The 17,847-nt window shown below is 33.1% G+C and overlaps 2 protein-coding genes across 2 annotated transcripts; one reads left to right on the top strand and one right to left on the bottom strand.

Annotated features, from left to right (window-relative positions):
- Nucleotides 1-3,510: 3,510 nt before the first annotated feature.
- LOC139857104 (mitogen-activated protein kinase kinase kinase YODA-like) lies at nucleotides 3,511-10,788 on the top strand. The gene is made up of 11 exons (XM_071845828.1): nucleotides 3,511-3,631; nucleotides 5,941-6,573; nucleotides 7,127-7,807; nucleotides 7,885-7,972; nucleotides 8,056-8,118; nucleotides 8,222-8,382; nucleotides 8,468-8,543; nucleotides 8,639-8,698; nucleotides 8,792-8,902; nucleotides 9,133-9,345; nucleotides 9,801-10,788. Exons 2-11 carry the CDS (start codon nucleotides 6,038-6,040, stop codon nucleotides 10,344-10,346), a joined length of 2,535 nt encoding a protein of 844 aa, XP_071701929.1. The 5' UTR covers nucleotides 3,511-3,631; nucleotides 5,941-6,037; the 3' UTR covers nucleotides 10,347-10,788.
- A 1,057-nt stretch (nucleotides 10,789-11,845) lies between these two features.
- LOC139858458 (short-chain dehydrogenase TIC 32, chloroplastic-like) lies at nucleotides 11,846-14,269 on the bottom strand. The gene is made up of 8 exons (XM_071847308.1): nucleotides 14,104-14,269; nucleotides 13,388-13,619; nucleotides 13,199-13,278; nucleotides 12,741-12,897; nucleotides 12,558-12,636; nucleotides 12,374-12,458; nucleotides 12,246-12,292; nucleotides 11,846-12,145 (listed from the first exon to the last, which is right to left on the bottom strand). The coding sequence occupies exons 1-8, from the start codon at nucleotides 14,207-14,209 to the stop codon at nucleotides 11,984-11,986; spliced, it is 948 nt and encodes a 315-aa protein (XP_071703409.1). The 5' UTR covers nucleotides 14,210-14,269; the 3' UTR covers nucleotides 11,846-11,983.
- Nucleotides 14,270-17,847: the final 3,578 nt, after the last annotated feature.

The following is a 17,847-nucleotide window of genomic DNA, read 5'->3' on the forward strand; positions in this document are numbered from 1 at the left end:
TTTTTTTACATATGTAGTTCATTGTTAATATACTTAATGATATGTTTACTTATCATAATATCATGTTAACTATATATATAACCATATATATGTCATCATATAGTTTTTACAAGTTTTAACGTTTGTGAATCACCGGTCAACTTGGGTGGTCAATTGTCTATATGAAACCTATTTCAATTAATCAAGTCTTAACAAGTTTGATTGCTTAACATGTTGGAAACACTTAATCATAACAATTTCATTTAATATATATATATATATATATATATATATATATATATATATATATATATATATATATATATATATATATATATATATATATATATATATATATATATATATATATATATATATATAAACATGGAAAAGTTTGGGTCATTACAACCTACCCCCCTCATGCACTCGCATGAGTTTGTGAGAGGGATCTCATGCGAGTGCATGAGTCCCATATACAGCTTACATATAATTAAAATTCCTTGCCGACATCTTTATATATATTATTTAATATATAATATATTTAATCTTTAGAATTAATTAAATACTATATTATATTCTCGTGCATAGTTGATTTATAATTTTTGCACCGATGAATTGTACGTTGACGCTCGACTTACATACCGGTTCTGGTTTTTCGAACGTCCTTTCGTACGCTTAGAAAACTTGTACTTTATGTTTCGTGTATTGTATCATTATCAATAACAAGACTCAAATCAATGAAAAACTCTCCCACTCAAAGTGTAACTTATTCATTTAAGTGTTTTGGTCATTTGCTTCTATAAATCAACGTCTCGTTATATACATATACATATATATAATAGTATTATTTTAACTCAAAACGTTTTATAACTAAATTAATATTATATATTATTACATCGTAAAATATATATAATTTTGAAATATTTATTTAATTATGAAACAATAAAAGAGTGCTATAAACCTTTTTTTTTTAAAAAATATTTCGAACCCATATATATATATATATATATATATATATATATATATATATATATATATATATATATATATATATATATATATATATATATATATATAACACGTTGCAAGTTATTTATATAATTAATTCAAATACAGTCAAAAAGGGAAAGATTTCCTAAATCAAGGTGGACCTCTCAACAAAGACTTATAATAATATAACAATACTTACGGGATTTATAAATGTTGAAATATCTACTAATTCAATCATTGGTATTATCTTCTAATTCCGTAGATGAATATATTAAGCATATATTGAGAAAAATACGTTTAATATAAAGTATTATATATTTAATACTTTGAAACGTTTTCAAGTTATGATATATATATATATATATATATATATATATATATATATATATATATATATATATATATATATATATATATATACACATACATATTCATATCCATGTATATAATTGTTCGTGAATCGTCGGAATTTGGTCGAGGTTAAATGAATATATGAACATAGTTCAAAATTCTGGGATTAAACTTATCAGACTTTGCTTATCGTGTCGGAATCATATAAAGATTAACTTTAAATTTGGTCACAAATTTCCGAGTCGTCACACAAAAAATCGCAACGAAACCAATTAATATGAAACGTTTATAATCAATATGAACGAGACATTTCATTCAAGATGAGTTATAGACTTATAGTCCCACTTTTTCTATTGTTTCAAATCTTTTTGGGATGAGAATACATGCTTTTTGTTTTACACATTAGACACAAGTAATCAAAATGGTGAATTATTCATTTGTGAGTTGAACAAAAATATACCTTAGCTTGGTAACTTGTAACTACGGGCTATGTACCGTATGCGAGAATCCTATTGATATATCTATCGGGCTTGACCACCCCATTCCTTCCGAGTCGCGATAGTTTTCAAGGGAATGTTTAGTACTTCGTAGAAGATACACTTGTTCAGTGTATGCTCCATAAAAGGGTAGATAAATCGAGTTAAGTTGGGTTACCAGGTGCTCACGGGATAAATGTAATAATATTTTTTTAAGACGTTTCTCAACATTAAATCATGTGGTCTAATTTCATTCAAGTTGTTTTATCATACCTATATCTCACCAACATTTTTATGTTGACAGTTTACTCGCATGTTTTATTCTCAGGTACCTAGATATTGCTTCCGTTGTTGATAGAGGTCATGACCGTGCTTTTGGGACCGATGATAACGAGCTACGTCATTGGCGATTTTTGACGGGTCATTAAACGCTAAATGCTGAATGGTTAACATTCGTCGAACCATTCAATTAAGACGTAAACAAAGGCACCCTAACACCAAAAGTATACTTTTTTGTTTTTAACTTATCATTTCATCTACCAACTTACCCAATTTCACAACCTCTAAATCATATAAAAATGTGCAGTAACAATTTTCACGGTCCACTTTAGTTTACTGGTGTATTGATATTTCATTTTTAACCATGCAGGCTTGTCTGAGTGGCCACCAAGTTGTCCAATGAAGTACACAATCCGAGTTCAATTCCTGGCTATGCCAAATTGTTCAAAAAAGGAGTGTGACTAGAGGGTGCACATAATGCGCAATTCACTCGGTATCAGGTCTCGCGCTCGGAAGACTTGATTACCCGATGTTTTATCTTCTATGGGAAACTAATGTGTTCGTTCATTTTCCTCGCTTGCCAAAAAAATAAAAAATAAAATTCATGGAACGTTAGCAGCGAGTACAACGTAATTTCCAAAAAGGTGGTGGAGTTGACTCTAGTTGACTAAAGGAAATATAATACTCGTAGTAACCCACTAGACAATCCCCATTCACACCGTGTATATTTCAAATAATTTCAAATAAAGTTATAAAATTATTACAAGCAAAAAAGGGATTAATGATAATTAATAAATTAATTTGTAATAATATTTTAATTAATTAGTACAAAAATTTATATTAAGGTTTTTAAAATGCATTATAGAATATAATAATATTAAATTTAATTATAAATTATATTAATGGGGTTTTTTTTTTTTTTAGATAAGCAAGGAATGCTGTTTTAAAGTAATTTGTGAAGGGAACGATCAAAGTGTGGGTAAGATTTAGTGTGTTTTAGATAAGCAAGGAATGCCGTTTTAAGGTAATTTGTGAAGGGAACGATCAAAGTGTGGGGAAGATTTAGTGTGTAAGAGAATATTACGTAATAATATTTTAATTAATTAGTACAAAAATTTATATTAAGGTTTTTAAAATGCATTATAGAATATAATAATATTAAGTTTAATTATAAATTATATTAATGCGGTTTTTTTTTTTTTTAGATAAGCAAGGAATGCTGTTTTAAAGTAATTTGTGAAGGGAACGATCAAAGTGTGGGTAAGATTTAGTGTGTTTTAGATAAGCAAGGAATGCCGTTTTAAGGTAATTTGTGAAGGGAACGATCAAAGTGTGGGGAAGATTTAGCGTGTAAGAGAATATTAAGTATAAAATTATAAAGAAATACATAAATAATAAACTACAAAATCACTTTCTTTCACTCTCTAAACCTCCAATTTCTTTCTCTATCTTGTTTCATTTTTCTGCTTCTTTTATTTATCGTCTCTTCGGTAACTGACACTTCTCTGTAAAAAAGCTGTAAAATTTTCCGACGGTGTTGTGCACTTTTTGCTCCGGTAAGTCTTTGGTTTCTTATATACCGATGTAACTGTTACATTATAAAGCAACTTGATTTTGGGCATTTTTGTATGTTTCATGAGTTTTAGATACATCATACATGGGTTAGATAGGAGGGCAAAACCCCACTATTTTTGTTCAATGAATTACTGATTTAGGGTTTTTATTTTCCGCTTTAGGTTTGTCTTGAAAGTTTACAGGGTTGGATAAAGTTTATTTTTTTCAGGTGATTTTAACAAAAGTTTGTATTTTTCAGACACCCATTTGGGTGTTTGCTTGTGGGTGTGTGGTGAATTTTGGTAATTTTGATCCTTGATTGTGGAAAGATTCTATAAAGTTTTGTAGCTGGTGGTTTTTATAAGGTAGGGATTTACAATAATTAATTAATGATTTTGATGATGGCATTGTTGTATTCTTTAGTGTGCCCTAAATGTGTGTGTGTGTGTTCTAAATGTTAAATGTTTTGAATAATCAGATTTATTCAAAAGGTTGAGCTGGGTTAATTTTTGCTATAGAGGATATATATGATAGATAATGTTGGAAGGAACTTAAGTGTGATTATTGAGCCCCTTTTTGGTCAATAATTATGGTAGCAAATGTGTTGGATAAGGAGAATCTTGTTATATTTAGTAGAGATAGTGTTAATCATTATTGCTTGATTTTATGATCAAGATGTCATATACTGAATTTGATATGCTTTTTAGGGGCTGTGCTTATTTGAACCAATGATTTTGGTCATAAAAACATCAATTTGTAAAATTAGGGTTAGTGGTAGCAGAGTAGCACTAATTAATTGGAATTCAGGGGAGTTAGACATTGGTCAAAACAGGCTTATTTGCGCTCTATAAGTTTCGTTATATATTCTTATATAGAAAGGTTTGAAGATGATGGCCACATGTGTGAGTTTATTCTTTGTCATCCGTTTTCTTTTGAAAAAGAAGATTTCAGTAATTTACCCTGGGCACGAGCATGCGTTCTCTTTCTACAAGTCAACTGTTTCACAAGTCAATTGTTATCCTTTTAATGAAGTTTAAATTGAAATAGTATAATATATTTTTATTTTAGAAGTCAAATGTCCGAGACTAGTTGACCTTTTTGAAATTTTTGTAACAGCACTAGGCACAGAACATTTTCTACGTTTAACCAAATAATTTGGTATGCAATATTTTTAATGATAGTGTTAATAACTACGGAGGGCGAAGTAATGGGGCTAACTTGAAGCACAACCCGTTATGCAATAGGTATGGTGTATCAATGAGGATAGAGCATATAATACGATATTGGGTTTTCTCTTAACACTAGTTTTCCATCATATAGCCGAAGTAACTTATGATAATAAGTATATATAGTCACTCAAGCAAATAAATTTCTTTTCAGGTTTTTTTAGTTTATTCATTTTTCTTTCTTTTGGTGAATGTTAGGCTAAAAGGTAAAGTAGGGACTGTTTATTTAGTAGGATGAAGCTGTATATATATATATGTCTTTCGTCCATTTAGGGGTTTAGTGAGTTCAGATATCTTGTTACAACGATACAAAGTTTATCTTTTGTATGGCATATTGCCATGTACATTGTGTTGCTTCCATTCTTTTTATCTGTTGCCTTGTTACCATCCCTAATTCCCTAGTATACATTATAGAGTGTAGCTTGTATAGATATTGAACCTTATCAGACGTTATAAAACGTATAGAATTATAACCTTATGTACATTCTATAGAGATTTGGGTTTTATGAGTTATTTGGTAGGATACGATTTTCATCAAATCATAATTACAGGATCCAAAGTAAAGGCTTGTATAGGCTTTTTTGTCTTTGTTTGTATAAAGTATCAACCTTAGCTCGACTTCTAAGGATAAGTTGCTATTTCTGTATTTCATCCATAGTTCGTATTAACTTGTACATAGTTACAAGTTATTCCCCGAACGTAGTTATGAATAAGTCGTACCATTTATTTACATGTCTCTAAGATGCTAAAGCTAGCGGACTAAGTTGCATAGCTCGAGCCATCTAGGCATCGACTCACCTAAAAACATTAATGATTCTCCCTTCCACTTTTCATTTGTTTTATTTCGAAGAAAATGACTTTCATGTGATGATTTTTGTCGGTTTTTACTATATTTGGTCATCTTCTCGAATTTAATTTCTAATTTTTAAATGCAGTTATCAGTGCACTAGTTATATTAATTGCTATTTATTTCATTATTACGATAGCACAGTCACAAATTGTCCCATTTAGGAATGTTGTTTTTTGGCAAAATTCTTTAGATAATATTGTTACCATAATTCTCACTTCTAACCTCGAAATTGCAGAACCGGTCATGTTTTCAATTGATTTATGATCTGCAAATCACCGATTTATGCAGTTGAGGAGGCGATTTGTAGTCTCTAATAGTCAATTTGGTCAAACATGTCTCCGTGGTGGAGTAAATCATCATCAAAAGAAGCAAAAAAGAAAGCAAATGGGGGCGGCGGTATTTTTGGTACTATTCAAAGAAAGCTCAAAAATTCATCCGATTCAAAACAAAACTCGTGTAGAAGACATATCGAAACCGCTTCAGAAATCGGATCTCAATCTCGTGTTGTTTCTCGATTGTGTTCACCATCGACATTTGTGCGATCCATAAGTTTTGCAGAAAGACCAAATGGGCATCCGCTTCCCCTTCCTGGAAACTTATCTGAAACGGGTCGGGTCGATTCTGGAAAACGGGCATCAAGAAAGGTAGCAATTGCAAAAGGCTCATCACCGTTGTTGCTTTTTCCACTTCCGAAACCTAATCCTGTACGCAATGCACATGGTCATGCTGACGTGGAAGGTGACGTGGCGACGGATTCTGTTTTTACTGATAGTGAAACAGATAGTGATGATCCATACTATTCCCGGCTTATAAGCCCCCAAACATCCGACTTTGAAACCGGGAATAAAACTTCTACAAACAGTCCTAGGTGAGTTTTCACATACACACACATATTTTAAATCCTTTAGAGTAATTGTTTTTATTGGTTTTTATAATATTGTTTTCTTTGCTTCAGTAGTTAATTATTATTATATTCTTTTTATTACCACTGTTGTAAAAGTCGGCTGGGGACTAGCCTGTCCTGACTCGCCTAAAAACGCCTTAAAAGTCCAGTCAAAGCTAAAAAGTCTGGTCAAAGTCGTGCTGAGTCGTCCAAGTCGGGCGAGTCTGTCAAAGTCGGTCTTGGTCAAAATTTTATATTTTTAAAAATTAGATTTTCTGCCATATATCTATGTTTGAACTATTTTTGTTTTATGTTATACATTATTATGTGTAATATATATGTTTAGTTTTTTTATTACTAAAAGTCAACGTTGGTCAACGCCCGACTCGACCCTCCAATATCTCGACCGACTCTCACGACTTTTACAACCTTACTACTATTTAATTGGGAAATATAGATGAATATATTTTTTATTTGACTAAAGTTTCAAATGCTTTCTTTTGTAACTAAGTGACAATTTTTTTTTTTTTATCCTTAGCCGTGTTACATTTATAACACAAAAGAAAAGAGAGAAGTTAAAGCCAGTGAAAGCATGCATGAACAACCAAACGGTGCCAACATCACCAAAAAGGCGACCAATTCGTCACATGGCAAAATTACAAATACCACAATCTTGTACTTTCTACCCTGATAGTTCCATGTCCAGTCCCTCTAGAAGCCCAATGAGAGTATATGGGCCTGGGCCTGAACAGACCCTGACATCTGGTTTCTGGGCCGGAAGGCCCAACACTGATGTGGGTTTTCTTGGGTCAGGTCAGTGCTCTAGTACCGGGTCGGGTCACAACTCAAGTCATAACTCAGTTGTTGGAGACATGGGTGGTCAATTATTTTGGCAACATAGTAGATGTAGCCCCGAGTGTTCACCCGCACTTAGTCCTAGGTTGACAAGCCCCGGTCCTAGCTCGAGAATACAAAGTGGGTCCGTCACCCCGTTGCATCCTCGAGCGGGCGGGTCGACCCATGATGGGCCCGCACACCGATTACCACTTCCTCCGTTAAATGTTGGTCCTTATTCACCGTCTTATTCAACTGGGACTACACCAAGTGTACCGAGAAGCCCGGTTAGAGGTGATCTTTCAGCTAGCCATGGTTCACGTTGGAAAAAGGGACGGTTACTTGGTAGAGGCACATTTGGACATGTTTATCTCGGTTTCAACAGGTTCGTGATCAAATATCGCGTTTTTTTCATTGACCGTTTGACTTTTTTTAATTCTTGAGTTTTGACTCGAATTGTAGTGAGAGTGGAGAAATGTGTGCGATGAAGGAAGTTACTTTGTTCGCAGATGATGCAAAGTCGAAGGAAAGCGCGCAACAGTTGGGCCAAGTAAGTCTTCTTTTAATTATTTTTTTCTCTTATTATTTTTATATAGTAATTTTTTAAACGTTTTTCCTTAATATTTTTGGTAGGAAGTTGCACTTTTAAGCCGTTTGAGACATCCAAACATCGTGCAATACTACGGATCTGAAACAGTAAGAGTATCATGTAACCCTGTTTTTTTTCTTTACTTGTATATGTATTTTTTTAATATTTATGAATATGAATATTTTTAAAGATGTTTTATAAATATAATAGGTGGATGACAAACTTTATATATATTTGGAGTATGTTTCGGGCGGGTCTATTCATAAACTTCTCCAAGAGTACGGACCGTTGGGTGAAATTGCAATCAGAAGTTACACTCATCAGATATTATCGGGACTTGCGTATTTGCATGCAAAAAATACAGTTCATAGGTGAGTTTAGCTTAGTTAATTTTTTGTTCATCTGTAACTCAATGTTCACAGTATCAATATTATTTTTTTAATTGTTTTTTCTTAGGGACATTAAAGGAGCAAATATACTAGTTGACCCTAATGGGCGTGTAAAATTAGCCGATTTTGGTATGGCAAAACATGTAAGACAAATGTTTATGTGTTTAATAGCATCTTTGTGTGTAATTTATTTATTTATTATTATTATTTTTTTTAACATGATGATTGGATTCTGCAGATTTCGGGCCCGTCATGTCCATTATCGTTCAAGGGAAGTCCTTACTGGATGGCACCTGAGGTTTCCACACATGCCAAACTTCTCTTTTATTTATTTTTTTCATTTATGAAATATACAATAATTAAATTAGCAATTTTTTATTAAAAATTTCAGGTTATTAATAATAATTCAAGCGGTTGCAATCTTGCGGCGGATATATGGAGCCTTGGGTGCACAGTTCTAGAAATGGCCACCACTAAACCTCCTTGGAGTCAGTATGAAGGGGTTAGTAGCTAATACATAAGTAGAAGACATTTTTTATTTTTTATTTTCTATTTTTTATTTTTTTCCTCATACTCCACATTAATGAAATTAGGTACAGGTTGTGTTATTTTTTTTTAATTTTTTTTTTTTTTTTGAGAAAAGCAAGTACAAGACATTATAAAATTCAAGGATATATTCTTGTTTCATCAATGAGCTTACCGATTTTTATTTTTTTTGTGGGTGCATTAAAGGTTGCTGCTTTATTTAAAGTCGGAAATAGCAAAGAACTTCCGGTACTTCCCGATCATCTTTCGGAAGACGGGAAAGACTTTATTTTACAATGCTTGCAACGGGAACCGTGTCGCCGCCCTAGTGCCGTCCAACTTCTTGACCACCCTTTTGTTAGAAATTTAGAAAGATTAATACCTAATCCCGGCCTAATCACAAACTCAATGAGATCTTTGGTAAGCTTTTTTTTATGAAAGTCTTTTATTTAACGTTGACTTTCTAGTAATTGCTTATATTCAGTGTTGCAGAACTCGGAATTACTTGGCGAGTTCTCGGTTTTTGCAACTCGGGGAGTACTAGGTCAAACTTGGAATTACTCGAGAAATTGGTCAAAATTTGGGATTTCTCGGAAAATTGGTCAAAACTCGGTTGAAATTAGTCAATGTCAAACTTGGTCAACATCCGACTACACCCCAAGTTGCCGAGTACTCCCTAAAAAGTTGGTCAAACTTGGTATTACCCGGAAAATTGGTCAAATTTTGGTCAAAACTCGGGATTACTTGGAAAATCGGTCAAAATCATTCAAAGTCAAACTTGGTCAAAATCTGTCAAAATCAAACTTGGTCACCATCCATCCGAGTACTCCCCGAGTAGCAATTTTTGCAACCTTGCTTATGTTTGACGATTTCAGGGCAATGGGCATGGTTTTGAAGGAGTTTCGGATTTTCAGTCAAGAAGTCAAACGCCTCATAATATATCCTGCCCGGTTTCTCATTTGGGCAGCCCACTTTTGCATCCAAGATCGGGTCAAAATATGACCGAAAGACTGTCCCCATCTGCGATATCGAGCCCCCGAACATTCTCGGGTTCATCCACACCTTTAAATGGACCCGTACCATTTTATAAGCAGGTCCCAAAGACGTACGCTCATGAGTATACGGCTTTGAGTTTAACCGCAATGTCTCCCACCAGATCCTTCGGCACGACTAGTTGTGGGCCCCACTTTCAGGACCACAGGCCTGATATGTTTCGAGCGATGCCTCAAGGGTCTCCGTTTTTTCAGGAGATAGTTCCCTCGGATAACGACTTTTTAGGGAACCAAAAGGAAAAGTACGGTGTGCAGTCGGTGTTAGCTGACCGTGTTTCTCAGCGGTTTTTGGTTGACCAAGTCAAACAGTATCCGACCATTGACCTGATGCTGACATCACCAGTAGTTAGTCGAAGAGGAAGGAGTTGACTTTGGTTGACCAGCATTTTAGTATCTAGTATATATTAAATATTTATTTATATTTTGCTTTTGATGTTTATAATCCCGTTCGAAAGGTGAAGGAGGGATGCTATATTATTAAATTATAGGGACGGTGAATTTTGGTTTTGAAAATTGAAGAAGGTGATGAAGATATAGAATATGATTAGGCGTTTTTTACGGATATGTAAAGAAGTGTACTTGGACGTTATAGTTGTTATGCAGCAGGCAGGGACCGATGGGCTAGTTTTTTCGGTTATGGTTCAAGCGCACTGTACAGGAAGAAGGTTAGATTTTAGAATCCAGATTTTGGTGAAAAAGGTTAGATTGTTGTTTAAGATGGTTTAGTATTCATTCCTTGGTTAAAACTAGATTAGGGAATGAAAACTAATTGGTTTAACCATGTTTTGTGACAACAATAACTTTATTATGAATTGGGAACCTTTTTTTTTTTTTTTTTGGTCATATGAGCTGAATCATTGTATGGTTGTCTGCGTTTCTTTATGGAATTATCACCAAAAAGTTCATTTTTTTTTTTACCTTTTTTGCGTGAGAGCTCCCCCCAAAAAAATTGTCAATTTGTCATCGCAAGGAGCAAGGTGCCTTGCTCCCTTGCGCCTTGCGACCTTGGTTTCACCTGGGAGCAAGGAGTAAGGTGTCTTGCTCCTTGCTCCTAAGTTGAAGCAAGGACGCAAGGTGCCTCTTGCTCTCTTGCTTCCACCTGGAAGCAAGGTGCCTTGCTTCCACCTGGGAGCAAGGATGCAAGGAAACAAGGCACCTTGTTTCTTGCGATGGCAAATTGGCAAAAAAAATAAAAATTTGGGGGGCTCACGCAAAAAAAGTCGAAAAATGGGCTTTTTGGTGATAAGTCCGTTTCTTTATAGGACAATTGAATGACTGGGCTCAACTGGGCCTGATTGTTTTTTGAAGGCCCAGTCTATATGTTAACGTCTCAGATGTAGATCCCTAAGTCCGGGCCCAACCGAAAAGGTCTATATGTTAAGATTCTAAATTAGTTTACAACACTATATGCATTCAAGCTAGTTCTTTTAAAATATAGTAGTTTCTGAAATTATCTTCACCAATTGCATAAAATAGGTTTAGATGCTTTTGCCAATTGAAATAAAAGAATTTTCCATAGTAAGATGAGAAATCAATGTACTTATATTATTGTGCTAGGCTTGTAGATTGTCAATTATTTTGCACTTTTTTTTACCCTTTCTCTTTTATCAAATACCACATGTTTCTGTAAACCTTTATGCAAGTCTAGCATCTTTCAATATGTAACTGTTAAGACATGAATCAGTCCTTGGTTTCAAGCCAGATTACAGTCGTTTATATAACCAATATATGGTGTAATAATGTAAGATCGGATAGGCGTTGTTGGGGCCTAACTGAACTTAAGGAATTAATACTATGCCTTTAAGAATCGAACTTTTAAAGTCTAGTTCTAATAATAGTAATAAGAATGATTCAGCACTTTAGCTCCAATATGAAACATACAGATATTAATATAGGAACACAAATGACAAAGGCTGCTGCATCTGGACATCTTGTAGTGTTAGTTAAGAGCTCTCACTCAAGAACTAACAATTAATCATAAAAAATTCAAACTTTATTCAGTCTGGTTATGGATTCACCATCTTTAGGCTAAAATCCCACAGTTTCTTGGCCAATTCTGAATCTTTAGCAAAAGAACTCATCTTCCCTTTGTTACAGTCTGCAAAATACTCACCGCTAACCCCTTTCACTTGTGGATGCAATGCTACGTAGCATGTTGTCGCCGCCCCCTTAAAATCAAAAATACAAAAGGGTATAATGTGATCGTTTTCTTGAAAAGTTATTCGGTTAAGAATTATATATACAAATGGTCTAATGCCAACCGCCAACCTGTGGGATGCTTTTCACAAAGTATTTAGCCACCCAATTCTGTAAACCTGATTTAAGAACACAATATCAAAAAGGGTATACTATGTAATAATGTAATATACATGTTTAGATAAAGATTCGATATTGACCTTGTAGAAAGGCGTGATGACGTATAAGATTGGTTGCAATGGCACCAGGATGCAACGAGTTTGCAGTTATGTCTACTTTTTCTTCCTGGTTTTGGTTATGTAAATATCATATAAGAATTGAGCAAAGAAAAGCTAAATATGAATATAAATATTGACAAGCTATTATGAAATCAAATAAGATTACCTTAAAAAGCCTCGTTAGCTCATTGGCGTGCAGTATGTTGGCCAGCTTTGACACACCATAGGCGCGTATTGGGCCATAACTGAATAAAAGAATGACTGAATTATTTCCTATATCTATTATCTTTATCTATAACTATAAACATTGCGTACACCTATTTGCAATGAACTTCAGTTGTGTGTGTACCTTGCTTGATCATTTATTTTGTCAAAATCGATTCCTATTTTGTTGTTTGCAAATTGATGACCCATAGACGAAACATTAACTATTCTTCCTTCTTTTTCTTGTTCACACGAAGTGTTCTTCATGGTATCAAGTAAAAGATTCGTCAAGAGAAAATGACCTGAAAAAAAAAGGCCTTTAATTACTTCTTCTACCGTACGAATAGGTGAATTCAAAAGGTTCAAATCTTTGAGAAACTTGATATGGGTCAACTTGACCCATACTCATTTCAACCCATAACCTGAATCTGTTACCCAACCCATGTGGCAACATTAACCATTTATAAAGACACTTTATATAGAAGATGAAATGGGTCAACCCGAACGAAACCAGTTTAGCAAATACTAAAAATTACTTATTTGACCCACATCCATTACCCAAACCATATCTCTGTTTTCCATTTCGAACTCTGATTTACATACCTAAATGGTTTGTTGCAAACTGTAGTTCAATCTTATCTTTTGAGAGTGTGAACGGTGGAGCCATGACTCCTGCATTATTACTTTTGAAAGCAGGAAAGAATCATATTATTTTCATTTCTCTTATAATTATATAGAAATCAAAAAATGTAATCAATATAGACAAATAATAGAACGATAAATGTAACTTACATGAGAATGTTTAAAGGAAGACCCGAAGAACAATACTTGGATGCAAAAGTCCTTACGGATGCAAGAGAGCTTAGATCTAACTCCATTACCTCAACTTTAGCATTAGGTGTTTCAGCAAGTATAGTTTCTTTAACTTTGTTACCGGTTTCTGTATTTCTTACTGCCATAACCACATGTACACCGCGCAACGCAAGGACTCGTGCTGTCTCTAAGCCAATACCACTTGAAGCTCCTAAATACATACACCAGTATCATATTAACACTGTTACTATTTGGTAATCTAAGTCTAAAATACATACATGAATATCATATTAACATAGTCTCTATTATAAAAAATTACATATGTATATTTTGAGCTTTGACTTCAATTTTGATGGTAAAACCTTCAATTTGACATAGAATCAAGACCAAACAAAAAACAGTTACAAAAGAAAGAACTTTGTTAGGTGTTCGGCTCATGTTTATGTGGATTATTCATTGTCTTTATGGTCTTAGTTTGACTTTAAAATTCAAGACTATTAGTCAAGACCACAGAAGTTGATGGACATCTGATTGATCAACTGGGTGAGAAAAACCAGTTCTTCAACAACAACAAAATTCTTTTTGAAACACTTCTTACAAGCCCAAAACAGATCATAAAGTCAAAGCCAAACCTTTCAACAAAAAGTCAATAGAACCACTAAGAAGAAACAAAGTTGAAGATTGACAAATTTTACCAGTAACTATGGCCGTGAGACCAGTTCCATTGATTCCATTAGTAACCTCTTCAGCTGTTGAACTAGCTCCAAATCCTGATTCCCCTTTACTTCCAAATATCCACATTTTTTTTTTTTTTCAAAAAAAGAAAAGAAAAGAAAAACTTGTGGTTTTCAGTGGAGCAGTGATTAGTGATTAGTGATTATTGATGAGTATATATATATATATTATATATTATATATTATTATATTATTATAATTATAATAGCATCTAAATTATGGGGATGATTCTAACACACCCTTTTTTGATCCTCACACACCTATTTTAACCTTTTACTCTTCTAATAATACTCCATTTCTTTAAATTGGTATGTGAGGATCAAAAAAGTATATATATGATTTGTGTAGTGGGTCAACCATTGGAATCCTCTGCAATCACAGATAAAACCCATATATTTAATATTAGTAATTACTTAAAAAATCAGAGGGTCATTAGCCTAGCGTTATCCTTTTCAACCTGTAGGTTGGGGGTTCGAGTCCTGAGGTGGGCATGTATATATTCGTGTATGAGTGTGTGTGTTTGCCTTTAAAAAAAAGAAAAAAAAAAGAAAAAGAAAAAAGTAATTACTTAAATAAAGGAGGTGATTCTCACACACTACTTTTTAATCCATATACACTTAATTCAATATTATACCCTTAATTATTATTATTATACTTACAGTAATGATATAAGTTCAATTCCGTAGATTCATTTATGGGTATAGTTGCGAATTTATGGAACAAAAGTGTAAATGGATCAAAAAGTAGTGTGTGAGAATCATCTTCCAAGTAATAATTGGCTTTTATGATTCATTAATTAATTATAATATATAATTAATAATTTTTTTTGAACGACAAGCTTTGCATCAGTGTATCATTTATTTCAATTACACTCATCATTTGCACACACACACGTTCGGAAGAAAACCCGAATCGCATTACAGGAACCTGATCCTTTAACTATCCCGAGGGGCAGATGGACCGGGTTTGAATCCTGAATAGATCCAGAAGAAAACCCCTCTTTGGTCAATCTGGATATTCATATTTCAGGTAGATTAATTAATAGGATGGATAGAGCGAGGCTCGAACCCATTACCTAACCTCCAGCCCTAACACACAAGGTGAAGGGATGTCGTTGAAGCGTTGACATATATAAATTATATCATTTAAACACAAACTATTATTCTTGTTCACACCATTATTTTATTCCTAAGGGTATTTTCATCTTTTTGCTTATTAGATATTAACTAGTTGTGGACCTCGCTTTGCGCCGGGGGTTCCGTTTTTAATGCGAGTTAAAAAAAAATTGTTGATCTATTTTGTAAAAAAAAAAAAAAAAAATTTCGACATCTAACATTGAAGGGTTGTTCCTTTGTGAAAGTTGCTTCGTTTAGCGTTCGGGGGTTTTTTTTTAAAAAAAAGTTAGTTGATCTATTTTGTAAAAAGAATATTTTTCGACATCTTTTAGTAGCATTGAAGGGTTGTTCCTTTTATGAAAGTTGTTTTTTTTATCGTTTGAGACAAAAAAAAAGTAGCACAGGAGTAGCGTGGTGAGTGTTATTATTCAATATTTTTAGTGTTAGTGATGGGATAAATAATATTTTAGAATATAGGTATAAAATGGGGGGCTCGATTTGTATTTTAATGAATGTTAAGGGGTTGAGAGTGTGAAAAATGAAATATTAAATAGTACTATAAAATGAGGGGGTTCGATTTGTATTTTAATGAAAATTAGGGGTTGGGTGTGTGAAAAATGAAATATTAAACAGGACTATTGATAACTAATAAGACAAATTTTGTCTATTAGTTATATTGGTAATGGTAATTCTCGGTCTACCAAACACGGTCCTTCACCATGTCCATTTCATCACCGCTTTGTTCTACCCTCTGGCAATTTTTCCCCTTCCTTTTCGCAACATTATTTACTATCATAGTGTAAAAATAAAAGTCGTAGTGTATTGAAGTAAATGGAAAATGCTATAGATACAGTTTTATAAAAACAACATAATTATGTGACATTAAACCAATTCAAGGATAATAAAAGATCAAAGGATAGTATGTAATATACATGTTAGATGTTAGATGTTAGATAAAGACTCGCTTTTTAGTTTTTACCCTTAAGAATTCAAAATTGTGTAGTTTATTAACTGTTATCGATCTCATGATTACTTATACAAATTTCAATATTATATATAAGCTAGTAAAATTGGCCCGCACGATGTTGCGGGCCCTTTCGGACTGCATATTCATAGTTAACGTAACGTTATGTATTTACAGAGTTAAAAACGCTTTGATACGTGTGTTTTTGGATACACGTGGTTATACCCAGTATACCTAATGGTTTGTGCGTTTTTACGCAGTAAGATTGAGTAAAAAAGGGAAATGAAACCATCGATATGGTTTAGTTAGTTTGAATTGTTTATTATACGTGTATGTATGTGTATGAATAATAGCCCGAATTGTTTAACGTTTTTTAAAAAAATGTCCGTTTCTCGTATAGTTAGTTTCCTTGTGTTCGTAAAATTATTTCGAGTTATAAGGCGAAGTCAGAAAAATTTAACGCGCGCCAAGCGGGAAGATATGACTGGTTAAATATTTGGGTGGAGTTTGTTTAATGTTTTATATTAAAATAATAATTTTATATTTGTAACCCCTGAAAGGTTGTTATTTTAACATTGTCTGGAGGGATTTTTGTAATATGCAAAACGATCAAAATATAACAACAAAACGGCACCCAGCTTTTTAGGTGCCGTTTTGTTGTTTTATAATAGATAAAAATATATATTGAATAGTTCAATTAAATTCTTACATATACCATATATAGTTCATTTACTATTTTTTGATTGACGATAACACATATGCCTTCTAACGAATTAAAAATTTATATTCTATGTTGTAACCATTTGACCTTTTTAATAAACCATGTTATATTCACCTATTCAACAAAATTGTTCAAGCTTCGCCATTGATCTAAATGTTAAAAGTTTATTTACGTAAATATCGAGCTCTAAAAGAAATTAAAGAAATTATTATTATTAATATCTAATAAGCAAAAAGATGAAAATACACTTAGGAATAATAGACAAAACACTGTTTCAATATTTACTAATAGTAATCAGGGGTATTTTCGTTATTTCACCTTTTTTCCCAACGATAAAAGAAGCAACTTTCGTAAAAGAACCAACCCTTCAATGTTACCAAAAGATGTCGAAAAAAATTCTTACAAACTTTTTTTTTCCTTCTCTCTTTTCTTCCACAACGATAAAAGAGGCAACTTTCATAAAATGAACAACCCTTCAATACTACCAAAAGATGTCGAAAAACATTTTTTTTTTACAAAATAGATCAACTAACTTAAAAAAAAAAATAAACGAACGCTAAAAGAAGCAATTTTCACAAAAGGAACAACCCTTCAATGTTAGATGTCGAAAAAAATTCTTTTTTACAAAATAGATCAAGACTTTTTTTTTTAACTCGCATTCAAAACGGAGCCTCCGGCGCGAAGCAGCGCTCCACAACTAGTTCATAAGAAGTTACAAATACTTACAGATTTACTGTAACACGTCAATTATATATATTTTTTATATTTTTGAATAAGTATTAAGTAAATAAAGTATAAGTATTAGTAAATGGGAAGGGTTTGACTTTTTCAATAAAACATGAAATAAATAAATAATATGTGTTGTAAAAATCGGCCGACTTGGCCGACGCGTCGGCTGATGCGTC

The sequence above is a fragment of the Rutidosis leptorrhynchoides genome, chromosome 7, assembly GCF_046630445.1.
Source record: "Rutidosis leptorrhynchoides isolate AG116_Rl617_1_P2 chromosome 7, CSIRO_AGI_Rlap_v1, whole genome shotgun sequence".
Classification (NCBI taxonomy): domain Eukaryota; kingdom Viridiplantae; phylum Streptophyta; class Magnoliopsida; order Asterales; family Asteraceae; genus Rutidosis; species Rutidosis leptorrhynchoides.